Here is a 23,600-nt window from a genome sequence, read left to right on the forward strand (position 1 = left end):
CCAAAATGCTGTACCCTGTCAAAGAAATCATTTAATTGTGCATTATTTTTAGAACACAGCAAATGAAAAAATTATTTCGTTTTGAATGTATTCATTGTTTTTCTTACCTTTCATGTAATGTTACCAGGCAGCTTTTGACCATTTGCAGAATAAATACAGAATGCAGGATTTACTCTAGGAAACAAAATCAGGTGTTTTTAGATTACAATAAAATGTATACCTGACCAAAACTCATACAAGAGACAGAAAGATCCAGAACCATTTTTTTTTCTTCATTTATTTTTTTCCCCTCTCAAACCCTCCACAAATACAGCATTTACATGTTTTAACCATCATCTGAACAGCTCTGTAACAATTGCTGCACCTAAGGATAACAAGCATCCTCTTTCTGTTCATCCAAAACAGAAGATATTCTAAAAGTGTTATCTGCATATCAGCAAGAATGCTCACAGGGGCCCAGCCAGGTGAGCAACACAGAAGACAAAGTCTTGCAGCAACAGCTTTTTTTACTCAAGAGAATGGCTGGTGGGCAGAAGGTTAAGGTGGTCTTAGGTTAAATTAGTACATTTGATTTAAACAGTATGCCTATGCCAATTTTTTAAAAATAACTTTAAATTCCTCTAGTATTGGAAAATACAACATAACTTCATACATCCCTTGGGCAGTAAACATTAATGTTCATTCAGATTGTCTAAAATTTATTTTGTCAGCACATACAAATTATAGTTTTTTTTTTTTTATTGCTGCCAAGTCTTCACAGAAATTACACAAAAATCAAAACACAGAAACACAACAGTTGACTGGGAGAACTCATGGTACCTCCAGGACACTGGAGATTTTATTTAAGGCGATCCTGGTAAAAATCATGGCTTTTTAACAGACTACATTCATTGTTTTATCAAGACAACATAGTCCTGCAGTCGTGCGGCTTCACTACTGGGAATTTTACAATGCTGCTCCAAGTTTCACACACACCAAAACAAAAACAAAAAAGCTGCACTAGAACATCTTAAAAGTCTTCTTTGCCTGGCTCAGCCCCGGCTGATGATTTTTATTTTATTTTTTTCAACATTTAATCATGGCCCACTCAACTGACTTGTAATTTACATTTTGTAGTGTGAATGGTCTATACAGATACACACATACACAAAATGCATTGGATGGATGGGCTTGTGGACTCTAAATCATCACAATTCTTTACTTTTACCAATTATTTTTTATAGTGGTTTTAGACTGCCCACAAACCCTGGATATAACCCATACAGGACATTACACAGACTGACACTGCTGAAAGTTTGTCCTACTTCAAGGATGTGGACAGAACATCCAAATGCTGTATAAAAAACATCACAAGTGATTGATACAAGATTTATGAAAAGGGTTTGCTGAGCAGACAAAAACAGTACAAAAAGAAAAAAAGTGCATAAACCCAGAAACTAGACCACATGAAAGCCCCAAAATGGAAAAAAGGTGCAGTTGGGCAATTTTAAGATTTTTTTAAAGCTTTCTGAATAAAATACCACTTATTTTATATTACTATTACTTTCTTATTTAGACAAACATATAGAATCAAAAACAAGATGTTACTTCTATAGAATGGCACCCAAAATCTTACTAGGTATTCACACTCCATGTGGCAATAGGAAGTATGGCCATGATACTATAGACAGCTGGAATCCAGATCATCATTGTTTGAGCTCACAAGCTTATTGACAACCGTTAGGTAGATAACCTTTCATATGTAGCACCATTGCAAAATGAAGTGACTGTATCCAGCTGGAAATACCTGTCAAATATGGACTTACTAATTAAACTGAACTGCTTAACAATCAACTAAACAATTCATCTAGAAACCTCAAATAAAGTTCAATGTATGGCAAGTGCAGTATCTGAATATTAACAGGACAGTGTTATGTGTGGTACTATATATCAACATGGACGCTGTCAGTTTTTTTTATTTTTTATTTTTATAAATGATCTGCTGATGTGCCGCTGCTCCACTGCTAAAGACCCAGACGTCTTCAAATAAAAAACCTTGGGCAAAAATTTCACTCTCCATACTGGCTGTTCTTTGACAAGGTGCAATTTTTGATACTGGAGATTATAATTCTATACGACCAAGGCTTATTATTTTCAGTTAAGAATTACTCTTCTGGCAGAGCTATATAGTAAAATCCTTTATTTGCCAGGAAACTGTTTGCTTTACTCCAAAGGTAGAATTATCAATGTGCATGTGCAGCACTGAGTTTTCAATATTAAAAATCAATAATAATGAGTCATTAAGAACATTAAAAAAATAATACTTTTTTCTGTGAATTCCACCAACCACTTCCTCATAAAGATGCATTATATTAAACAATATCACTAAGGCGGCTACCCTGCAGTAAAATGGCACCCAAAAGCAAGTAATTTTGAACAAATCCACTGTCCTGTGCTTGTCCAGGGTAAATCTTGCTTTTCAAAGCCTGTTTTCTTTTTTATTTCCTTCTGGACCTAACAATCTTTAGATGAGCTATTTTACCTATAGCAGTACCAGATTATACACTTCTCGCCAACTGCCTCAACAAACATTAAGTGAAACTTTATACTTCCCTTTTACAAAAACTCCAATTCCTTTGCTGTGGGATTAATAATTGTCCCCACAATCATGGGCTAAGACCAGACCTAACATCAGCAGACATGCTTGCACCATATGGCAGGGCTAAAAGACAGTTTTGTCTAAAAATACCCTTAAACTAGTAGAGCAAGATACAAGATATTCTCTGCTGAAATATCATTTCCCCCTAAAGAAAAGGGGAGAGGAAAAAAAACTCACAAAAGAAGGACTTTGTGGCAGTACATACCTAAAGAGCAATGATGCAGGATTTCCTTCGATCTGCACTTAGCTCTTTATCATCTGAGTACCTCTACTCATTAATGGTCTTCACATATTTACAAACACCATATTTGCCATTTGTTTCCTATTTTAAAAATGCAACATTACATTAATAGAAGAATGAAAAATAAAAATTAAAAGATAATGTTACTGATAACAGGAACTAACAGATACTGATACAGACTGAACAGGACAGAAACCTGCTCACACGAATGGGAAACATACAGTATGATAGTAATGGACATTGAGGTGGTGATCATTATTATTGCTGGGAAAAGCTGGCACCTGCTTCTTGTTCTCTGGTTCACAAACCCAAGTCATTCCTCTCACCGGCGGCAATGCACATAGTTACATTAGTGTGCCAGTCACAGTGTGCCAGGTGCAGAGAGGGAATCAGTGGCGGCACAGTGCAAGAGGGAAGGGGGGGTGAAGGTCACAGTGAGTGGAGTAGCGAAGAGGCGGCTGCTGCGTCATCAAGGTGCTTGGGCCGGTACAGGCTCCCCCTACCCTCTGCCCAACTCCACCCCCTGTGATTTTGAGGGTGGAGGTAGAAGTGGGGTACCCCCCTTTTCCTCTCCGGCCCACCTCCTCTTCCTCCAGGCCAAAAAGTTCTTCAAATCCAGGGGTGCATATGCCCACCCCAAAACTCTATCTTCGCTGCCGGAATCCCTGTGTGCCATCAGGACCCGTTGGCTGCCTGATTACATTATTAGGTGGCCTGATGTCGTCTGTGTGAATGCCAACACGAATTGGCCTGATAAAAAGAAAGAAAAAAAAAAAAGAATGTCTGAATTCCCTTTACTCAAGAAAACAGACACCCAGTAGACAATAATGTAGGAGCAACAAACAATAAAGAAACTAAAAGATAAGTAAAATTCCACCCATTTTTACTAATGGAGCATTCAAAAACTGGATAGATGCATCTTCACTTTTAGAGTACTTCCACATTATGTCAAAGACATCCAGGCTCTTAGTATACCACTTAATGATGGGGCAAATAAACTGAAAAGTATATCTATCTACTCTCCCATTTTTTTTATCCTGTTTTTTCTAGTGCATGCTACTACTACAGCTAAACCAACATGGGAGGAACCAACCATGAATGTGACACCAGTCAAATGTATTAATGCATATGCTCACTCACTCTAACTGACATGTTCTGGGGTAAACCGTAACTATGCAAACTACAGAAAGAATGCATTTGCACAATAACTAAGATGAGGTCTAACTAACATTGGGGGAAACTACAACTGATGGAACACTGCTTCCTCCCATAGATAAATACCTCACTTAAAAAAAAAAAAATAATAATAATGTACCTGTCTGCCACTATGGGCTTATCTGACTCCTCTTCAGGACTTGCACTGCCAAGGATTCGACGGCGAGCCTCTGCATATTCAGCTTCCCTCTGAGCCAAGGTTTTGACAGGAGCCACGGGGCGCTGGGCAGGACTAGGGGTACCCAATGACCCGTTGTGTGATGGTCTCTTAAGAATTCGAATTTGTGGGGGAGGAGCAGCAGGAAGAGAATCGTCCTGAATCACAATGGGGGTCCTCAGTGGTGATCTTAGCTTTCTAGAATAAAAGCAGCTTCTATTAGAGAGAGTACTCAATTTTACAATTTGATTTTTTTTTTTTTTTTTTTAAAAACTGCATGGAGGCATGCAAAGTGCAGAACCCCACCTGAAAATATGCCAACCTCACTTCTTTCTTTTAAACAGAGAAAGAGAATGATTCAGGCAACATGCTAAATGTGTATGAACGCACTGAATATTCCTTTGACAATAAAGTACAACTTGCCTTTCTATGTAATATTAGAAAAGTGAAATATGAAACAAAACCAAATACACTTTAACAAGAACAGTGCCATTAAAAAGTATTTGCCCCGTTCCTGATTTCCTCTATTTTTGCTTATTCCTAACATGTAATTGTTTCTGACCTCCAAACAAATTTAGTGTAGTACAAAAGACAACCTGAGTAAACACAGTTTATAAATGATCATTTGATTTAACGAAGGAAAAAAGTGCACAATGACCAATATCACTTATGTGACAAACTAAATGGCCCCCAAAAACAATTAACACATGGTTGTGCCACCTTAAGCAGTAACAACTGCAATCACTCACAATAACAGGAGATCCGTTTTTGATATTGCTACAGAATTGTTTTAATTGAGCCACTTTTTTGACAATGAATTGCCCATTTAATGTCCCGCCACAATATCTCAAGACTTTGACTAGGCCACTCCAAAATGTCAATTATGTTTTCTAGCCATTAAGAGGTGGACCTGCTGTTTTGCTTTGGATCATTTTACTACTACATTACCCAACTGCAGTTGCGCTTCAGATAACAGATTGATGACAGGACATTCTCCTTCAGTACTTTGAGTTGCCTAGGCCCAAAAGCAACAAAGCATCTACACATCATCTCTCTACCACCACCACATTTGTCTGTATGCATGATGTTCTTATTGTAAAAAGCTGTGCTAGCTTTACACCAGATGTAACTGCAACCATGTCTTCAAAAAACATTCCTCTTTTGACTCATCAGTCTACAGGAAAACACTTCAAAAGTTTTTTGGGGGTATTCAAGGTATTTTTTGACAAATGTTACACGCACCTTTATGTTCCTCTTGTTTTGTAATGGTTTTTGTCTTGCAATTCTCCCCTCGCATGCCATGTCCATGTCTTTCCAATGGTGGAATCATGAATGCTGACATTAATCGAGCCAAGAGAGGCATGCAGATCCTTAGATGTTTGTTTGGGTTCTTCAGTGATTTCCCGGATGTTTCTATGCACTCTTGAAATAGTTTTGCTAGGCCAGCCACTCCAGGGCAGACTTACCACTGCTCTAAGTTTTATCCATTTGGAGATTATGGGTCTCACGGAAGTTCACTGGAGTCCCAGGGTTTTTTTTTTTTTTTTTTTACAGACTGCTTTGTAACTCCTTCCAGACTGACATACTTGATGGTGGCATGGTGTGCTGCTAGTTGAAACCTTGCAGCTTACTTCACATTGCTGGAATGGTTCTATTTAAGTGATTTTTAGATTCAGTAGGAATGTCAGCAATCAAGCTTGGGAGTATCCATATTACTAAACGAGAATGGTAAACCGGATATGGACACAGGGACCTGCCGTGGACGCAAAAGACATAGTGCGCAAGCGCCACACAAAGCCCCCCCCCAGCCCCCCCTTGCCCCCGCACCAGAGCAAAACGGGAGAGACTACGAACCGTCAGAGTAGGAAACAAAGTAAAACGTCATAAAGAGGTTAAAGAACAGGGACAAACACATGGAGAGCAGGTTACAGAACAAAGCCCCCCTCCCCAGAGTAAAACGAGAGAGACTACGAACCGCCTGACATGCCGCAAGCAGGATAAACCGAGGTCAGAAATAAAACACAGAGTAGGAAACAAAGTAAAACTTTATAAAGGGATTAAAGAACGGGGACGAACACATGGAGAGCGGGTTACAGATGATGAAAACTGGAATGCAACAACTTCAAAAAAACCTAGACACGAAACACATGCACAGCGAGGGACAGAATATAAAGGCAGAAACAACGACAGTTAAACGTCCACACAACACAGCGGAGGCGGACCCGGAAGGTGCAGGTGCCTACATCGTGCGTCGGAAAGCGCGGTAAAGTACAAAAGGCAAAGGCGCCTACACAGCATGGTAAAAACCGACATAATACGGAAGGCGCAGGCATCGCCGCAATATTGTGAGTGGCACTAATGCGTGGTGAAGGCGCAGGAGGAGACATAGTAAAACAAGAGGAGTCAACGCCCCGCCCCAGAGTGAAACGGGACACACTACGGAGTCCACAAAGGTTCATACATCAAACCCGAGATGGTTCGGACACGCGTCTGAAACCGCGGAAGCAAAACTGTCTCGGCTCCAAAACCAAACAGCTCAACAACGAACACAGCTTCGACACCGAGCCCGCGTGGACAGATCTAATGAACGTGGACGCCTACAACGTGCGTCTCAAACTGCGTAGGCAAAGCAGGCACGGATTCAACACGACACAGCTCGAGTTACCGAGATACAAACACGCGCCTGCCTGGATATAATTAATGAACGCAAGCGCCTACAACGTGCGTCTGAAATGCCGCAGACCAGGCAGGCACTGCTCCAAAAAAAAAGAGCTCGACTAAACGTGATACGAAGTGAAACGGGAAACATTACAAAGTCCGCAGTGCTCCATAATGCACCGCATAATAGTTCGGAAAGAGCTTCGTAGTAACAGTGGGGAGACCCAGAGTGACACGGGCGAACGCTCCGTATTAAACATTTGTCATCCTCACACGTCCAAACTATACAGCATAGGTGAATCACATTACAGTGATGCATTATTAACAGTACGATAAACATCACAGTATCACAAACAAATGAAAATTATTACTCGAAAAAGGGAAAATATATTCAACACGAACCAGGTGTCATTTGAAACAAAAGCAGAATAAAGCGAGATCAGAAATGAAAGACAGAGTAGAAAGCAAAGTAAAACGTCATAAACAGGTTAAACAAGGGGGCCAAACACATGGACAGCAGGTTACAGATAATGAAGACCGGAATTCAAAAGCTTCAAAAACAAAAGCTCGACTGACTGAGATACAAACTGAAACGGGAAACACTACGGGGTCCGCAGTGGTCCACAATGCACTGCATAATAGTACGGCCGGAGCTCCGTATTAACAGTGGGGCGCCCCAGAGTGACACGGGCGAACGCTCCGTTTTAAACGTGCGTCATCCTCACACGTGGCTGCCCAGCGGGCATGGGTTCGAAACGCCAGGGGTAGGCGAGTGAAGCCCCCTTGTCTAGTCTAATTTAACCAGTTATATTGGTTCATTGGTTAATTGAATGTTATATATGTTGGTGAACTTTTTATCCTTCACTAAATCAAAACAATCATTTAAAATATGTGTATTATATTTACTCAATTTGTTTGGAGATCAGAAACAATTACATGTTATAGGTAAGCAAAAATGGTGTAAACCAGGAAGGTGACAAAAACATTTTCATGGCACTGTAAGTAATCAATAACACATCATTAGGCTCTTGCCATGTAGTAAGACTTATATCAGTCACCTGACTTAATCTCTGCTTCTGAAGATTATTTACTAATGCTTCTGTGTTATGCAACTTCCCTCTGAACATTTAAATTTTGAACAATGTGAACAGAGTTCCTAAAACATAGTGATAGTTGTTACTCTCAATTCAAAAAGAATTGATGGAGTTAATTCTTTTTAAGGCAGTTTCACATTAAACGACTTCTAGACAGAGGGGATATCAAACCTATACACTATAGTTTCTGATCTCATTGTCAAGTATGTCAATTAACACAACTGGCTTTCTCTGGTAATGTCAAATTATGCATCTGCGTGATGACTTTTTAGCACAAATTCACACTTCCAAAGTATTGTTAGATTGTCCCTTTTTCTGACTGCTAATAAGATGCTGCTCAACAGAGTTTATGAAAATTCAAAAGGGTTTAGGAGTACAGTGAGTTCATCTGTATTCCTGGCCGTGTTTTTTTTTTTTTAATATCATGTTTTGTAAACCATGAGACATCAGACAGACAAGTCTCTGTTTTGTTGTAAGGTTTTTAACACCTGCAACGCCTTAATCCTCACAGCTATATTATATACATTGTACTTCCAGTCGAGCACTCATCGGTTTCCACGACTATTTGATATTGTTAGGGCAAATGGAAGTTTAGTTAGACTGCGTCATTGTATATGCCAAACACGACTGCTGGTCTCATCTTGAAATGAGTACTTGTTTGAAAACATTGTACTTGTATAAGAGCAATTTTAACCAATTAACTTTTACTTTCATTCACAAAGTGCTACAGAATCACTTGATCTATTGTAGGCTGCAGTGAAGATTAATAAAATTCAGTTCATCACAGTGGTATGTGTATTCAATTTGCATTCCTATAATTAGTATTCTTATAAAATGTTATTCTCTCAAATACAACACATTTTCATTTTTGATTATTATGTTGCAGTGCTCACTTTTCCTTTTTTATGCACTGCTTGTTCTTACTTTCATTCTTGGGCATGAGAAAGTATTTCTTGGCTTTTCTGGAAGAAAAGCCTTAGAAAGTTCTTTGTTTATAGCCATATCTAGAAAATCAGGGGCAAAACTCTTAGGCTGAGTTGGATTGTTTTATTTTATCAAAACCAACGTTATCCTGAAGTTACAAAAAAAAAAACTACTATACTCTGGGACTTCTGAGTTGCTGTCCTCTAAGACTTTACAAACTCCAAACTTCTGTACACTCCTACAACATCTGGAAGAATTAACAGCCAGAGCACTCTGTGGCAACAAAGGAATTATGTGCACAAGTATGCCTCAAACAACACTGCTGTCTCAATATTTGACTAGAAGAGTAAAAATTTTAAAAAGACAGCCCACACATTAGATCACGGGTCCTCAACTCCGGTCTTGGAGGGCCACAGTGGCTGCAGGTTTTCATTATAACCCTTTTCTTAATTAGTGACCCATTTTTGCTCCTAATTAACTTCTTTTGAATTAACCCTTTAATTGGTTCTTTTTCATTAATTAGCTGCCATGCAATAATGAGATACAAAATGAACCAAAACATGACCAGCAAACTGCCCATCATAAAATATCTGAAAATAAATAAAGGTGAAGGTCTCAGGAATATTGATCTGCTCAGGTCATCAAAGCATTTTAACAGTGTGCTCTTAGAAAAGAGAAAATCAACAATTTTGGAAAAAGTATGCCATTGCACAATGAAAGCAGCAGCAAGCCACGGAATTAAAGAATGAGTTTAATTAACAACAAGACTCAGCACCTAATTAAGATGGTTGGAGTGAAATTGGTTGGAGTGTGAGGCCCTGACTTTGTTGGCTCACTCACTTCACATTTCATATCTGTTTGGGTGCCATTTAAGGAGAGAAATGAAGCAATCCAGAGGAACGATGAAGAAATTCAAGGGAACAAATCTTAAAAACACAAGTCAATTAAAATTAATTCAAAAGAAGTTCATTAGCAGCAAAAACAGGTCACTAATTAAGAAAAAGGTTAGACTGAAAACCTGCAGCCACTCAGGCCCTCCAGGACTGGAGCTGGGGACCCCTGTATTAGATGTACAGACAGAAATTAGTCTTTCCAAGTAGAATTTATGCTAAAAAATACCTACCACCATTATTACAAAGTGATAGAAATAAGAACAAGAAAGAAAAACTTTAAGGACTATAAATCATTTTTTAACAATATTTCTGTTTGGTATGATGAAGGCCACATAACCTGAACTGTTAATGTGTACATTTAATAAAGAGAATGATCCTTTACTTGCCTCTCTTTTTGTGTAATTCTTAGTTTTTCTTCAAGACGTCGCTCTATTTCCTGGAATTAAAGCAAAAGAAAGTAACATTTTAAAATATCACTGCACTTCGCTGGCAGACCTAAGGCATGATTTACTTTCTTTTACGTGATGAGTCAGAAATGACTACACACATAATTTCCATAGAAGAATGCATAAACAAAATACTGTATAAATTTTTATGTCATCACTAAGTAACAAAGTGAATGTTAGAGCAGAAGAGACATGTGTTACTAGAATAGGCTTGCTGTGATCATAAAATTAATTAAGCAGGTTTGAGAATGAATGTATCTGTTAGGTAAAGTAGTACTAGGAATATAGCTTCAGAGCTTGACAGTCCTGGATTAGATCTCTAGCCCATATTAAGTTGGTGTTTTGTATCTTCTTCCCATACAAAATCAGCTCTCAGCATTCTGTGGGCACACTTAAGACACATTAGGCCAATTGAGATGTCGGAACTGCCTTTATATGAGTGAGACATGCAATGGAATGGCATTCTACAGAGGGATTGGTCTGCTGTCTTGCAGTCAATGTTTCTCAGTTATTCGTAATTTCCTTTCAAACTACACTAAAATATGTGGGTGTTAGAAAAAGAACAGGAAATTTATTATTGTTATTACAGGCTTTATGTACATTTGGCAAAACAGACTTTCATATTAATGTGGAAATGACCTCAAAACAGAAAAAGCAGGATATGTGCTATAATTACAATCGGTCTCTGAGCTGCACAAATCAGCATCACAGCCCTGAACACAGCCGAATGGTTTCTTTTGTGTACCATTAAATTCTCAAGGACTGATCTATACCCAGATAGTTTCTTTATTAACATTTTTTTAATTAAAGTACTGCAGGTTTTTATTTTATTTATCTCAATTGCAAATTACTTTCTGGTTTGTGCTACATGTTATGTTTTAGGTCAATACTTTGGTGTTTATTTAACAGCTAAGACTTTGTTTTGTTTTCGATTACCCAGTCAGTTTCTTAAAAATGTGGAGAGTGCTTAATGAGGGGAAGAAAAAAAAAAAACGTGTATTTTAAAGATAGTACAGAAACGGTGCCTGACCCTACAAACCTGAAATGTAAAATGAGTTGAATAACTTGAATTCAAGTTATAAAAATAAATATTGTTTCTTAAAGATTTTAAAAATAACTGAAAAGCCAAAATTAAATAAACAATCTCCCCCCTCCACCGCATACCTATTTTGAAAACCAAACACATCCACAAAAAAAAGTCTAATCTGAATTCATTATCGTACAAAAATATATTACTTTTTTCCACCCTTTAGTTATTTTTAATCACTTTCCTGTGACAGTCCCATCTACAGTGGGGCAAAAAAGTATTTAGTCAGCCACCAATTATGCAAGTTCTCCCACTTAAAAAGATGAGAGGGGCCTGTAATTTTCATCATAGGTATACCTCAACTATGAGAGACAAAAATGAGAAAAAAATCCAGAAAATCACATTGTCTGATTTTAAAGAATTTATTTGTAAATTATGGTGGAAAATAAGTATTTGGTCACTTACAAACAAGCAAGATTTCTGGCTCTCACAGACCTGTAACTTCTTCAGTTAGAGGCTCCTCTGTCCTCCACTCGTTACCTGTATTAATGGCTCCTGTTTGAACTCGTTATCAATATAAAAGACACCTGTCCACAACCTCAAACAGTCACACTCCAAACTCCACTATGGCCAAGACCAAAGAGCTGTCAAAGGACACCAGAAACAAAATTGTAGACCTGCACCAGGCTGGGAAGACTGAATCTGCAATAGGTAAGCAGCTTGGTGTGAAGAAATCAACTGTGGGTGCAATAGGTAAGCAGCTTGGTGTGACGAAATCAACGGTGGGAGCAATTATTAGAAAATGGAAGACATACAAGACCACTGATAATCTCCCTTGATCTGGGGCTCCACGCAAGATCTCACCCCGTGGGGTCAAAATGATCACAAGAACGGTAAGCAAAAATCCCAGAACCACACGGGGGGACCTAGTGAATGACCTGCAGAGAGCTGGGACCAAAGTAACAAAGGCTACCATCAGTAACACACTACGCCGCCAGGGACTCAAATCCTGCAGTGCCAGACGTGTCCTCCTGCTTAAGTCAGTACATGTGCAGGCCCGTCTGAAGTTTGCTAGAGAGCATTCGGATGATCCAGAAGAGGATTGGGAGAATGTCATATGGTCAGATGAAACCAAAATAGAACTTTTTGGTAAAAACTCTACTCGTCGTGTTTGGAGGAGAAAGAATGCTGAGTTGCATCCAAAGAACACCATACCTACTGTAAAGCATGGGGGTGGAAACATCATGCTTTGGGGATGTTTTTCTGTAAAGGGACCAGGACGGCTGATCCGTGTAAAGGAAAGAATGAATGGGGCCATGTATCGTCAGATTTTGAGTGAAAACCTCCTTCCATCAGCAAGGGCATTAAAGATGAAACGTGGCTGGGTCTTTCAGCATGACAATGATCCCAAACACACCGCCCGGGTAACGAAGGAGTGGCTTCGTAAGAAGCATTTCAAGGTCCTGGAGTGGCCTAGCCAGTCTCCAGATCTCAACCCCATAGAAAATCTTTGGAGGGAGTTGAAAGTCCGTGTTGCCCAGCAACAGCCCCAAAACACCACAGCTCTAGAGATCTGCATGGAGGAATGGGCCAAAATACCAGCTACAGTGTGTGAAAACCTTGTGAAGACTTACAGAAAACGTTTGACCTCTGTCATTGACAACAAAGGGTATATAACAAAGAATTGAGATGAACTTTTGTTATTGACCAAATACTTTTTTTCCACCATAATTTGCAAATAAATTCTTCAAAAATCAGACAATGTGATTTTCTGGATTTTTTTTTCTCATTTTGTCTCTCATAGTTGAGGTATACCTATGATGAAAATTATAGGCCTCTCTCATTTTTTTAAGTGGGAGAACTTGCACAATTGGTGGCTGACTAAATACTTTTTTGCCCCACTGTAGTTCTGTTGGATTAGCAGTTACATATAGGGAACCCTGACCACAAAATATCCTTATAGCTTTCTTTAGCACTTTCACCTTATATTTTTACATAACAAAAAGCACTATTGTTAATGCAACTGTAATATGCATCTTAAAAGCTTACATTTCATTTTGGTGCCAAAATGTATGCTTCATGATGATGCAATGCATGCTTCCAACTACCGTTTTTAAGAAATCACACTAAACAAATTTCTTTTTGGATTGTCATATAGATGCCCACTTCCCAATATTATAGTATGGTAACAAAATAACACCTTTAACAACTGTAATATAAAACAGAGTCAACAGTAAGTACATTAAATGTAAAACAAATACTGCATGAAGCAGTATAAGTAATTAGCAGGAGAAACCTCACTAATGAAAATATGATCATGCTTCATTATTCAATAGAAGCAAGGTCTCCAAGCTGTTTACCAATAAAATAATTAACGATTTGAATTTTAACCAGAACCTGCAAAACACTGATAATTTATTATATGTTTTTATGTTAATCCATATATATATGTAATATATGTAGTATATGTATATATGCTATTATGCTACTCCAGACAATTTCATCAGGGCTCACAAAGTTTACATAAGAGCATCGACAAAAATGACATGTCATCTAAGGTTGCAACTGTTGCACTTTTTCTTTTGTTTTTTTCTCTCTCTCAGTCACATTTGATAAGAATTTTGTTTTCTCACTGGGTTACAGGTTTTACCTTAGAGTATATCCTTTTTCTTATCTTGGATTGTGGTTAGGCATGAGCTATTTACAAAAGACACATACCCCCATATACTTCTCTTTCTGAAAAATGTGTTGCTAAACCCTTCAAGACCAACCAAACAACCAAATAAGCTTGCTTCCTTCCTTCCTTGCTTCTCCCCACAAAAAACTTTAAAACCCCTAAATTCAAATACCTGTTTTTAGTAAGTTTTTGCTATTGCAAACTTGCACACAAAATGCAAAATACTCATTTAATAGGAAGTTATGTGACATAAATGTATGTATGCAGCAGGATTCAGGCAGCTGGAAAGTGGAGGCGTGATGAACTTGGCCAAGTGTGCAATTCATTTTACTGTGTACACCATATGTGACAAATTTGAGGTAAACTGATAACACTACATTTTTATTTATCAGTATATATATAGTGTTGTGTTTTTGTAGAAACCAACAATTATTATCCACCTTTAATTCATCATTAAGTTTGTAAAGCACCATTTTTCCTATAGTTGATGGAGATGTTGTTTATCAGGTTGCCAATATGAACAGAATAATATATATATATATATATATATATATATATATATATATATATATATATATATATAATATGAATATAAGTACAGTGCTTTTGGGTGATTGAAATTAATTAATAACTTGTTTTTTTTTTTGTTGCTATACAATTATTCAAACTTATCCACTGTAGACTCAGGCAGTACTACTTTTAGGCTTTGATGCTATAAGAGAGTCAAGTTCTTTAGCTTTGTATTGATCAACTTTAAATCACCTTTGTGACATTACCAAATATTTCTATTGGTGATGTCCTTTAATACGGAATTCTGCTGCAATTTCTTTACACCAACACCACCAAGGACTGAATGTAAAATGTTCAACAGTAAGTAGTCTAAGTGAACTAATATTAGCCCCTAGATTAAAAAAAATCAAATATTGTTTACAGAAAAGTACTTCGTTAATTACACAGCACAATAACCGAGTCCCACTAACTTAATGAATTTCCTGGGCAAAGCACAGCAAAACAGACAGATAATAATACAATCATGTGATGCTGCAATCTGTTTTTACCTTTTCTTCTGCTGGCAGGGTTTCAATGTTAGTCAGCCATGTGAACGCTTCACATTAGAATATACTTTGGGTAGATAAGGAGCTGCCCAACACAAAACCTGCAAGGTACTTTCAGTATATACATTGTCCCTTGTAGGCAAAGTGTGATCACTGCACTTATGGAACCAAATAAGTTCATAATGAAACACACCTCACAACACATAAGAAAGCAAAGGATTTCTAGACCTGTCCTCTCCTCCTCGATTTACAACTGTACTAACCCTTCCAAGCAATCACCAGATATGACTTTGTTTGACTGGTAGTTTTCAGCTAGTTTTAGAAATACCAGTAATGCACAACTTCTTGAACTCTACATTAAAACAGTGATCTCCATAAGCAGGATCCAAAGAAGTCTCTCACACCAGAACTAGTGGCAAAGCAGAAAAGAGCCCTGGGCAAATCTCAGGCATTTACTGTCATATTCACAGTAAGACAGGGCCACAAATTTACCTTTTTTGCACTTCCTTTTCCATACCAAACTGGTATGATATACACTGTACTATATAAACTGTAAACATCATGATGGGCTAACAAGTGTACTTAAAAATTAGAATAAACATTTTACTTATGTTGATTGTAAGTTACTTTGGATAAAGACATCAGCTAAATAAAAATGAACATCTTACTGATTAGTACAATAAAACATTTTGTAAACAGCATAATTTGTCAAAGACTCGGTTTCCCTATTGATCCAACAATGGTCCTAATGTGCTGTCAATTGTTAATAGGTCATTGCAGATGGGGATTGTTCCTACGTGCTTTAAGCATGCAGTGATTCAACCCCTGTTAAAAAAGGCAAACCATAATCCCTTGGTTCCTAGTAGCTTCCATTCCATTTCCAAATTACCATTTCTCACTAAAGGCTTAGACAAGATTATGGGTACCCAGCTACAGACTTTTTTGCAGCACATCAATATTGTTGATAAGCTTCAGTCGGGATTCACAACATTTCACAGCACAGAATCAGTGCTGCTAAGAGTGAAGAACGATCTGCTGCTTGCAGCTGATTTGGGGAAGTACTCAGTGCTAATTTTATTGGATTTGAGCGCTGCTTTGACACGGTTGATCATGAAACTCTGATGAACAGGCTTGAGCGTTGGGTTGGTATTTGGGGTACTGCTCTCAAGTGGTTTGCAGATTACCTCAAAGGCAGGACGTTTTCTGTACATGTGGGAAGTTCATTGTCTCCTACTGCTTCAGTAACCTGTGGGGTACTTCAGGGGTCTGTTTTAGGACCAGTCCTCTTCTCTTTATATATGTTACCGTTCTGCTCTATACTAAACAAGTATAACATCCTGTAGCACTGCTAGGCTGATGATACCCAGATTTACATCCCAATGCAATCGGGTGAAATTGATTCTGTGACAAAGCTCTTTAACGGCTCAGATGATATAAAACACTGGATGGCACTCAACTTCCTGAAGTTAAATGAATCAAAAACTGAAGTCACTCTATTTGGTCAGCCTACTGTTACATGAAACATTGTTAGCACATTGGGTCCACTTGTCCGGTACTTAAAGCCATGTCCTAAAAATCTCGGGATGATCATGGATTCAAATTTTAAATTCGACAAACAGATAAACGCTGTGGTAAAGAGGAGTTTTTTCTACCTCAGTGCGATCAATAAAGCCTTTTTTGTCATTAAACGACCTACAAAAGCTCATTCATGCTTTTGTTATGCCTTGTTTGGATTACTGTAATGCCTTGTATGCTGGGGGTATTTTGTACAACACTGTCTCACCTGTAAATGGTGCAGAATGCAGCTGCTAGAGTTTTGAACAGCAGTAAAAAAAATGGATCACATCTCTATGGTGTAGGCCTCTCTTTGTTGGCTCCCTGTTAGTTACAGAGTGAATTTTAAGATCTTAGTGTTTGTTTTTAAAGTCCTACATGGGTCAGCTCCACCGTACTTAGCTGATCTTATTGTTCCATATTTGTCAGCCAGGCAGCTGCGGTCTTCAGATCAGCTACTGCTTACTGTCCCACGCACACAGTTGAAGCTAAGGGGCAATCGCGCTTTTGCGGTGACTGGTCCTAAATTGTGGAACAGTCTGCACCTCGTAATAAGGTTGATTCCCACACTTCATAGTTTTAAGTTTTTGCTAAAAAAGCACTTTTATTAATTTGCTTTTAGCTTTTAAGTTTGAATGGTTAAATCTTTCTATTTAAATTTTTTTTTACATTGCATTCATCATCAGTCCAGAGTAAGTGACATGACATATTTTAGCCCAAGGAAACACCCAGACAAACTGCAAAGATCAAAAATGGGTTTATGGCTGCATTAAATTCCTTGAACCAAACACAATTAATTTGCTAGGAACTTTTGTAACAAAATTTCTACAGCCCAAATTGCAGGGAAAACCTGGGGGTTGGTGGCAGAATTGGCACTCCATCCATCATAAAAAAACTCACACTGTTACATTCCATCTGAAATAGTGTGTGCTGAGGTGTCATCTGTTGCATGGCTGCACTCAGGTCCTAATCTGGGATCCTGAGGTGGTTTGTCATGTGGTGGGTGCGGCAATGCGCTGTATCAGCACATGCTCCTAACCTCTCTCTCTTACAGTGCAGAGTTGGAAAGTAACAATAAATCCTATGATAAGATGTGGTAGGCTTCATGGAAGGTTTGTCATGATACTGAAATGCCCAACTTTGATACAATACTTTCAAAAAAGGAAAGATGAAAGACCGCAGAAAGTTTGAGGTAACATAGTAATATACCAATAATGGCACCAGAGATCCAATAAATTCAGAATGCAGATTCCAGGAACAAAAAAGCACAGGAAGTGAACGTACATGCACTTTACCAATGGATATGATGACACTTGGCACAGCGCTTGCATTAACTCAGAAAGAAGAACAAATACCTAAGTATGCAAGTGTAAAACAATAAATCAAAAGGGGCACCGAATTCAACAGGACACCAACAGCCCATTAATTTTTGTCTTTTTACATTGGTTTAGGTGTGCAGAGAACCAAGTTTTTGTGAAGGGCTATGGCTTTTAAGACACACTTTTATTTAAAAGCTGCAGTTCACCAGCTTCTTGTGAGTAATTGTTCAGAAGTCACAAGCATTTCAATTTTTGCAGACACACTACAAGCAAAAAATAAAAATAATAGTAAAGAAGAATATTAAAAAGCACACGTAGTTCATATAGAAGTGGCCTCTGCCATGGCTGTTACATTAATTGAAAACTCAAGTGCAGTCAAATGCAATGCAAGTTTTTACAAGTGGAAATGCAGATGCTTGCAGCTCAAAGATTTGTTGAAATGTTACAAAAAGATCTCTAAATTGAGTACTGACTAGTGAGTATGTATTTTTTAGATGTCTAAAATGGGAATGTGCACAAAGTCACAAATGCCTTTGCCATAAAATATGACTTGTCAAAATATAATTAGAAAGATCTTGAATTGAAAGCTATACAGAAGTCAATGGGAAAAGTCTTATTTTCAAAGATCACAAAGTATATTACAGATTTCTCTAATTAGATTTCTGACTAGACAATATCTCTAATTCTCAATTTTGACTATTCAAAATTATGTTTAAAATGATTTCAAGTCAAAACTGTATTTTAGATTAAAAATGTAATCTTACCATTCAGAATTTTATTATGACTGATGAAATGGAGGCACCAAAAGTAAAAACATAAACATGCCTGCTTAGCTCAAAAGAAAGGCAGAAATACACAAAGCATAAATATCCACAATGGAGAAAACAGTTAAGGGTCACAACCTTACAAACAAACCTGCTGGCACTAAATGAAAGAAGTACTTTCATCAATGGATGAAATGAATCCTAATTTAAAAAAAAAAGAAGTAAATAAGTGTAGCCAGCAGTCCTGAGAAACAACAATCAAATTTAACACATTTAAACATCCTTCAGCTAAGTGTTGTTTAATTATTTGAACCTTTCCTTTGTGTTTCAAAACAAAAATTTTCTATAAAACACAAACTTGATTAAAGAGCTAATGACACAGTTGAGGCTTCATAAAAAAAAAATGTAGCTACTAGATAAAAAGGGAAAAAATGCATAGAAGAGGGAACAGTTACTTGTGAACCTGCAGGCACAACAAGATAAACAGAGCAATGGCTAATAACATCAGCAAAGGTGTTAAAATGCAGTTGACGAAGAATATTAAAACCAGTAATGTCATATTAAAACTAAGAAAGCCACATCATGCAGCTCAATCTACCAGCACAAGCAAAACTATAAGGCTTAATGTCTATCTACTGTAGCAATGTTCTTTTGTTATGCCACCTGTCAAATTGATCAACTTTCTAAAATGAAATCCATAAAAGGCCTATTCTAATAAAAGCATCAGAGTTTTTGTCAAACTTTCTTCAAAATTAGCTATAATGAAAAATGAGTAGCCCATCTGAATAATAATCCTGCTAAAATTTCAAGTCCTAAAGGAAGTCTTGTAGCCTTGGAGTCCAAGACTATGGTCTGTCCTATATATAACTCGGTTTATTAAACTATTACCTTCCATTTAAGTATACTGTACAGCACAATTTTAATATTCGTTACACAGGTTTGTAAATGATTTACAAATCATACAGAACTTAAATGCTTATACTTTAGGGCATACAATTCAACCACAACATGCAGACCTGCTTAAAATTACAAGTATAAATAAAACTAGAATGAAATAAGACAGGTGAATGATGCAACCTGTTGTTATGTTACATTGTATTTTTTTTACATTTTACTAACAAAACAAAGATTTAAGGGTTTGCTTCCTTACTAGATAAAAAAATCACTTGGAATTCTTTTTTCATAGCTTATGTATGAAAAAATAATTCCAAGTGATTTTTTTAATCTAGTACGGAAGCAAAAACCTGTTATGTTTTTAAGAGTATATCAAGGTTGGATGGCTGAAGCCTGTGTATATGTTGTTTTTTCCTACAATATTGGCCAAAACCACTGATGCTGATCTAAAAGGAATGATACTATATAATATGTTCCTTGATAACAATACCCAGACCCAGCTTGCATTAATTTTTCTAAAATCTTAATTACTAGGGGGCTCTGCCCCCTGCTCGCTTCGCTCGCCAACCCCTGGTGTTGGGAAATGACAAAGAGTGAGATGTATGAATGAGATATAGAATAGTGTGAAGGTGTGGATGATGCATACAGAAAGCAAACAATAAAGTGTTTGGCACAGTGTAATGGTTTATTGGAAAATTTCTTTGTACACAACATTAGTAGTAAAGATGGTGTCTTGTCCTTGAATGAGTTTTCCTTGGCATGGAGCACTTATAACTTTAACGTCAGATGAACGTCGAACTCGTGAGAAGGCAACATAAAGTTGTCCATGTCCAAAAACGGGGTCAGAGAGGTAGATGCCAACCTTGTCCATGGTTTGTCCTTGTGATTTGTTGATGGTCATGGCAAATGCAGGTTAAATGGGGAACTGTCGGCGTTTCAGTGTAAAAGGTAATTGCAGGTCAGAACTTGTAAGGTCAATTCTAGGAATCAGAACAGTATTGTTAGCATGCGATCCTGTAAGAACTGTCGCTTGAATAATATTGTGTGGCATGGTGTTGACGACGAAACGTGTACCATTGCATAAACCCTGTTTAGTGGTAAGGTTTCTTAATAGCATGATTATTGTTCCGTTTTTAAGGCTAAGATTGTGTTGTGGTAATCCGGCTGGGTTAATAGTGTTCAAATATTCTAAGGGGAAATTAAGATGGTCATTGTCGTCAGCAGAGTCAACTTTGTCAGAGCTTAGAAAGAGCTGTGCCTCTCCAGGAAGTAATGAAATGATGTGGTTATTAATGTGATCAACATTAATATTTTTTGGACATAATATAGTTCGTTGTGTTAAAAGGGGTATTTGGTGTAATGAGATTGCTGTTCTAAATATCTCCGTAACTCTTTTGAAAGCAATGCCAATTGTTTGCGTGTTTTAAGGTGGAGTGAAGAATAGCCGAGCGCATGGCATGTGGAACAATAGCTAAGTACTGTGTATATTCTCCTCCTAATAAAAGTACCTTTCCTCCAAAGGGAATATTATTATTCATCAACATTTGTAGAAGTTTATCAATGGTGTTGAGTAAGTGACTGGATGCCATTAGATGCAAAAGCAAATGAACTATTGTAGGATTTAATGCAGTTCATAAACTTTTTACTTTCAGGTACTTCGTTAGTTAGAAGCTTCAGGATATGAATGTAAAGGAGGTAGTCTAATTTGACCCTTTTGACAACAACGTGTAAATTCATTACTTGTATTGCCAGTTGTTTTTTCAGGGAAGTTAAGTGAATGACAATGATTGCAAATGACATTCATTAATCCCAATGAATTTTCATGAATAGTGGACTCATTATTAAAACGCGTTGTCAGCTAACTGGCGCAATCGTTTAGTAGGTGTCTGTCGTTGATGTCCTTGACGTGTATCTTTTGTCTGTGCCGTTTGAGAGGCGCGTCGTTGTATGTGCAGGATTTGGGACGTGCTATTCTGGAGCTGTAATCGATTTGCCTGTGCTGTGTGAGAAGCCCGTTGCAGTTTACGGCGTTCATTGTTTGAATTGAGCCTTGCCCGTTTTTGTATGTCGGCTAGTGGAGCTCTCTTTTTTTGGAGTCTTGCCTGCTTGTTTTCCGGCATTTCAGATGCGCGTTGTAGACGTCTGCGTTTATTTATTTTGTCCCTTCGCTGCCGTTTTTGTATCTCTGAGACTCGAGGTGTTTCGTTTTGAACCCTTGCCTGTTTCGATGCAGCACTTTGAGACGCGCACTGCATGCGTCTTCGTTCATTGTGTCTGTCCATCTGCGCTCATGTCTGTAACTGTGTTAGTTGAGCTTTGCGTTTTTGGAGCCGAGACATTTTTTCTTCCGGGGTTTCAGAAGCGCGTTGTATGCGCCGACGTGTATTGTTTTTTTTTTTTTATGCAGGTTCGTGTGTTTGGTCCCGTCACTCGAGCCGTATCGTTTTGTACCTGTGATCGTGAATTTATGACTTGTTTGTTCTTCAGCGTTAGAAATATGGATAAGTAATAAGGAGGATCACACTCACTGTTAATATGGAGCCTTTTCTGTGGTTGAATGGTTAATAAGTGTAATGAGATCGACCTATGCTGCATAATTTGAATGTGTTCAGATGACGTATGTTTAATACGGACGGTTCGTTCAGTAATGGGGCTTTGTGTCTCACAGTATGGGCCATTGGTTTTTGGTGGATTGATATTTACTCCGGTAGATGCAAAAGCAAATGAACTATTGTAGGATCTAATGCAGTTCATAAAGTTTTTACTTTCAGGTACATCGTTAGTTAGAAGCTTCTGTAGATATTCAGGATATGAATGTAAAGGAGGCAGTCTAATTTGACCCTTTTGACAACAACGTGTAAATTCATTACTTGTATTGCCAGTTGTTTCTTCAGGGAAGTTAAGTGAATGACAATGATTGCAAATGACATTCATTAATCCCAATGAATTTTCCTGAATAGTGGACTCATTATTGAACGCGTTGTCAGCTAAGTGGTGCAAGCGTTTAGCAGGTGTCTGGCGTTGATTTCCGTGACGTGTGTGTTTTGCTTGTGCTGTTTTAGGCGCCGACATGAATTTTGTTTTTTCATGCGGGTTCGTGTGTTTGGTCCCGTTATTCGAGCCGTATCGTTTTGTACCCGTGATCGTGAATTCATGACTTGTTTGTTCTTCAGCGTGAGAAATATGGATAAGTAATAAGGAGGATCGCACTCACTGTTAATATGGAGCCTTTTCTGCGGTTGAACGGTTTATAGTGCCTCACTGTAATGAGATCCACCTATGCTGCATAGTGTGAACGTGTTGAGATGACGTATGTTTAATACGGACGGTTCCTTCAGAAATGGGGCTTTGTGTGTCATTTCTTATTTATGTTAGTGTGGTTGTGGGTCTGAATCGTCGTTTTTGTGAACGTTTCGTGTGCTATGTCCGTAGTCTGTCCCGTTTCGTGTCCAATGGGCTTTGTGTGGCGCTCGCAGCTTCTTTTTTTTGTGTGCTAGGGGCTTGTTGAATCCTCCTCTTTGTGTGTGTCCCGTTTCGTGTGCAACGGGCTTCGTGCGGCGCTGTGTGCGTCGCCGGCGTCTGACTCCTTTTTTCTGTGGTCGCGGCACCTCATTTCTTATTTTACGTTGCATTCCATCCGGTTCCCGTTGCTTTTGTTGCTTGGGGGGGGGGGGGGGGGTAGGATTTGTGGGGCGCCTGCGCAGTACGTGTTTTGCGTCCACGGCCCATGGCCAGATGTCCCTGCGTCTATCCGGTTTACCATTCTCGGTTAGTAATGTGGATAACATCAATCGCCACGTTTCTCTCACTTACAAAAGAAATGTGTGAGGAAAGTATTTTATATACTAGTGTGGATATTAGGCAGCAGACAGTATACACTGCAAACCAGGACCCCAGAGGAAGGGTTACCCAACAAGGGGTTACAGGAAAAATACCCCCAAATGCCAGCACAAAGCATCTGTGTGGCATGGATATAGCAAGGGAGGGCAGGCACATCAGGGTGACTGGTTCTCTGACATTTAGCTTAAGCAAAGGGGGATCCGT

At 38.3% G+C, this 23,600-nt stretch overlaps 1 protein-coding gene across 3 annotated transcripts in view; it reads right to left on the reverse strand.

The window, feature by feature from the left end:
* Positions 1-259: 259 nt before the first annotated feature.
* szrd1 (SUZ RNA binding domain containing 1) overlaps positions 260-23,600 on the reverse strand; it is a 34,499-nt gene continuing 11,158 nt past the window's right edge. The window contains exons 2-4 of one of the 3 annotated variants that reach the window (XM_028807942.2): positions 10,207-10,256; positions 4,195-4,449; positions 260-3,629 (exon numbers count right to left, since the gene is read on the reverse strand). In XM_028807942.2, the coding sequence (XP_028663775.1) occupies positions 3,524-3,629; positions 4,195-4,449; positions 10,207-10,256 (411 nt within the window). In that variant the 3' untranslated portion in view covers positions 260-3,523. Of the gene's footprint in view, positions 3,630-4,194; positions 4,450-10,202; positions 10,257-23,600 lie in introns of all 3 variants that reach the window. The other 2 variants (XM_051930765.1, XM_051930766.1) reach the window with 2 other exon arrangements.

The sequence above is a fragment of the Erpetoichthys calabaricus genome, chromosome 8, assembly GCF_900747795.2.
Source record: "Erpetoichthys calabaricus chromosome 8, fErpCal1.3, whole genome shotgun sequence".
In the NCBI taxonomy this organism is placed as follows: domain Eukaryota; kingdom Metazoa; phylum Chordata; class Cladistia; order Polypteriformes; family Polypteridae; genus Erpetoichthys; species Erpetoichthys calabaricus.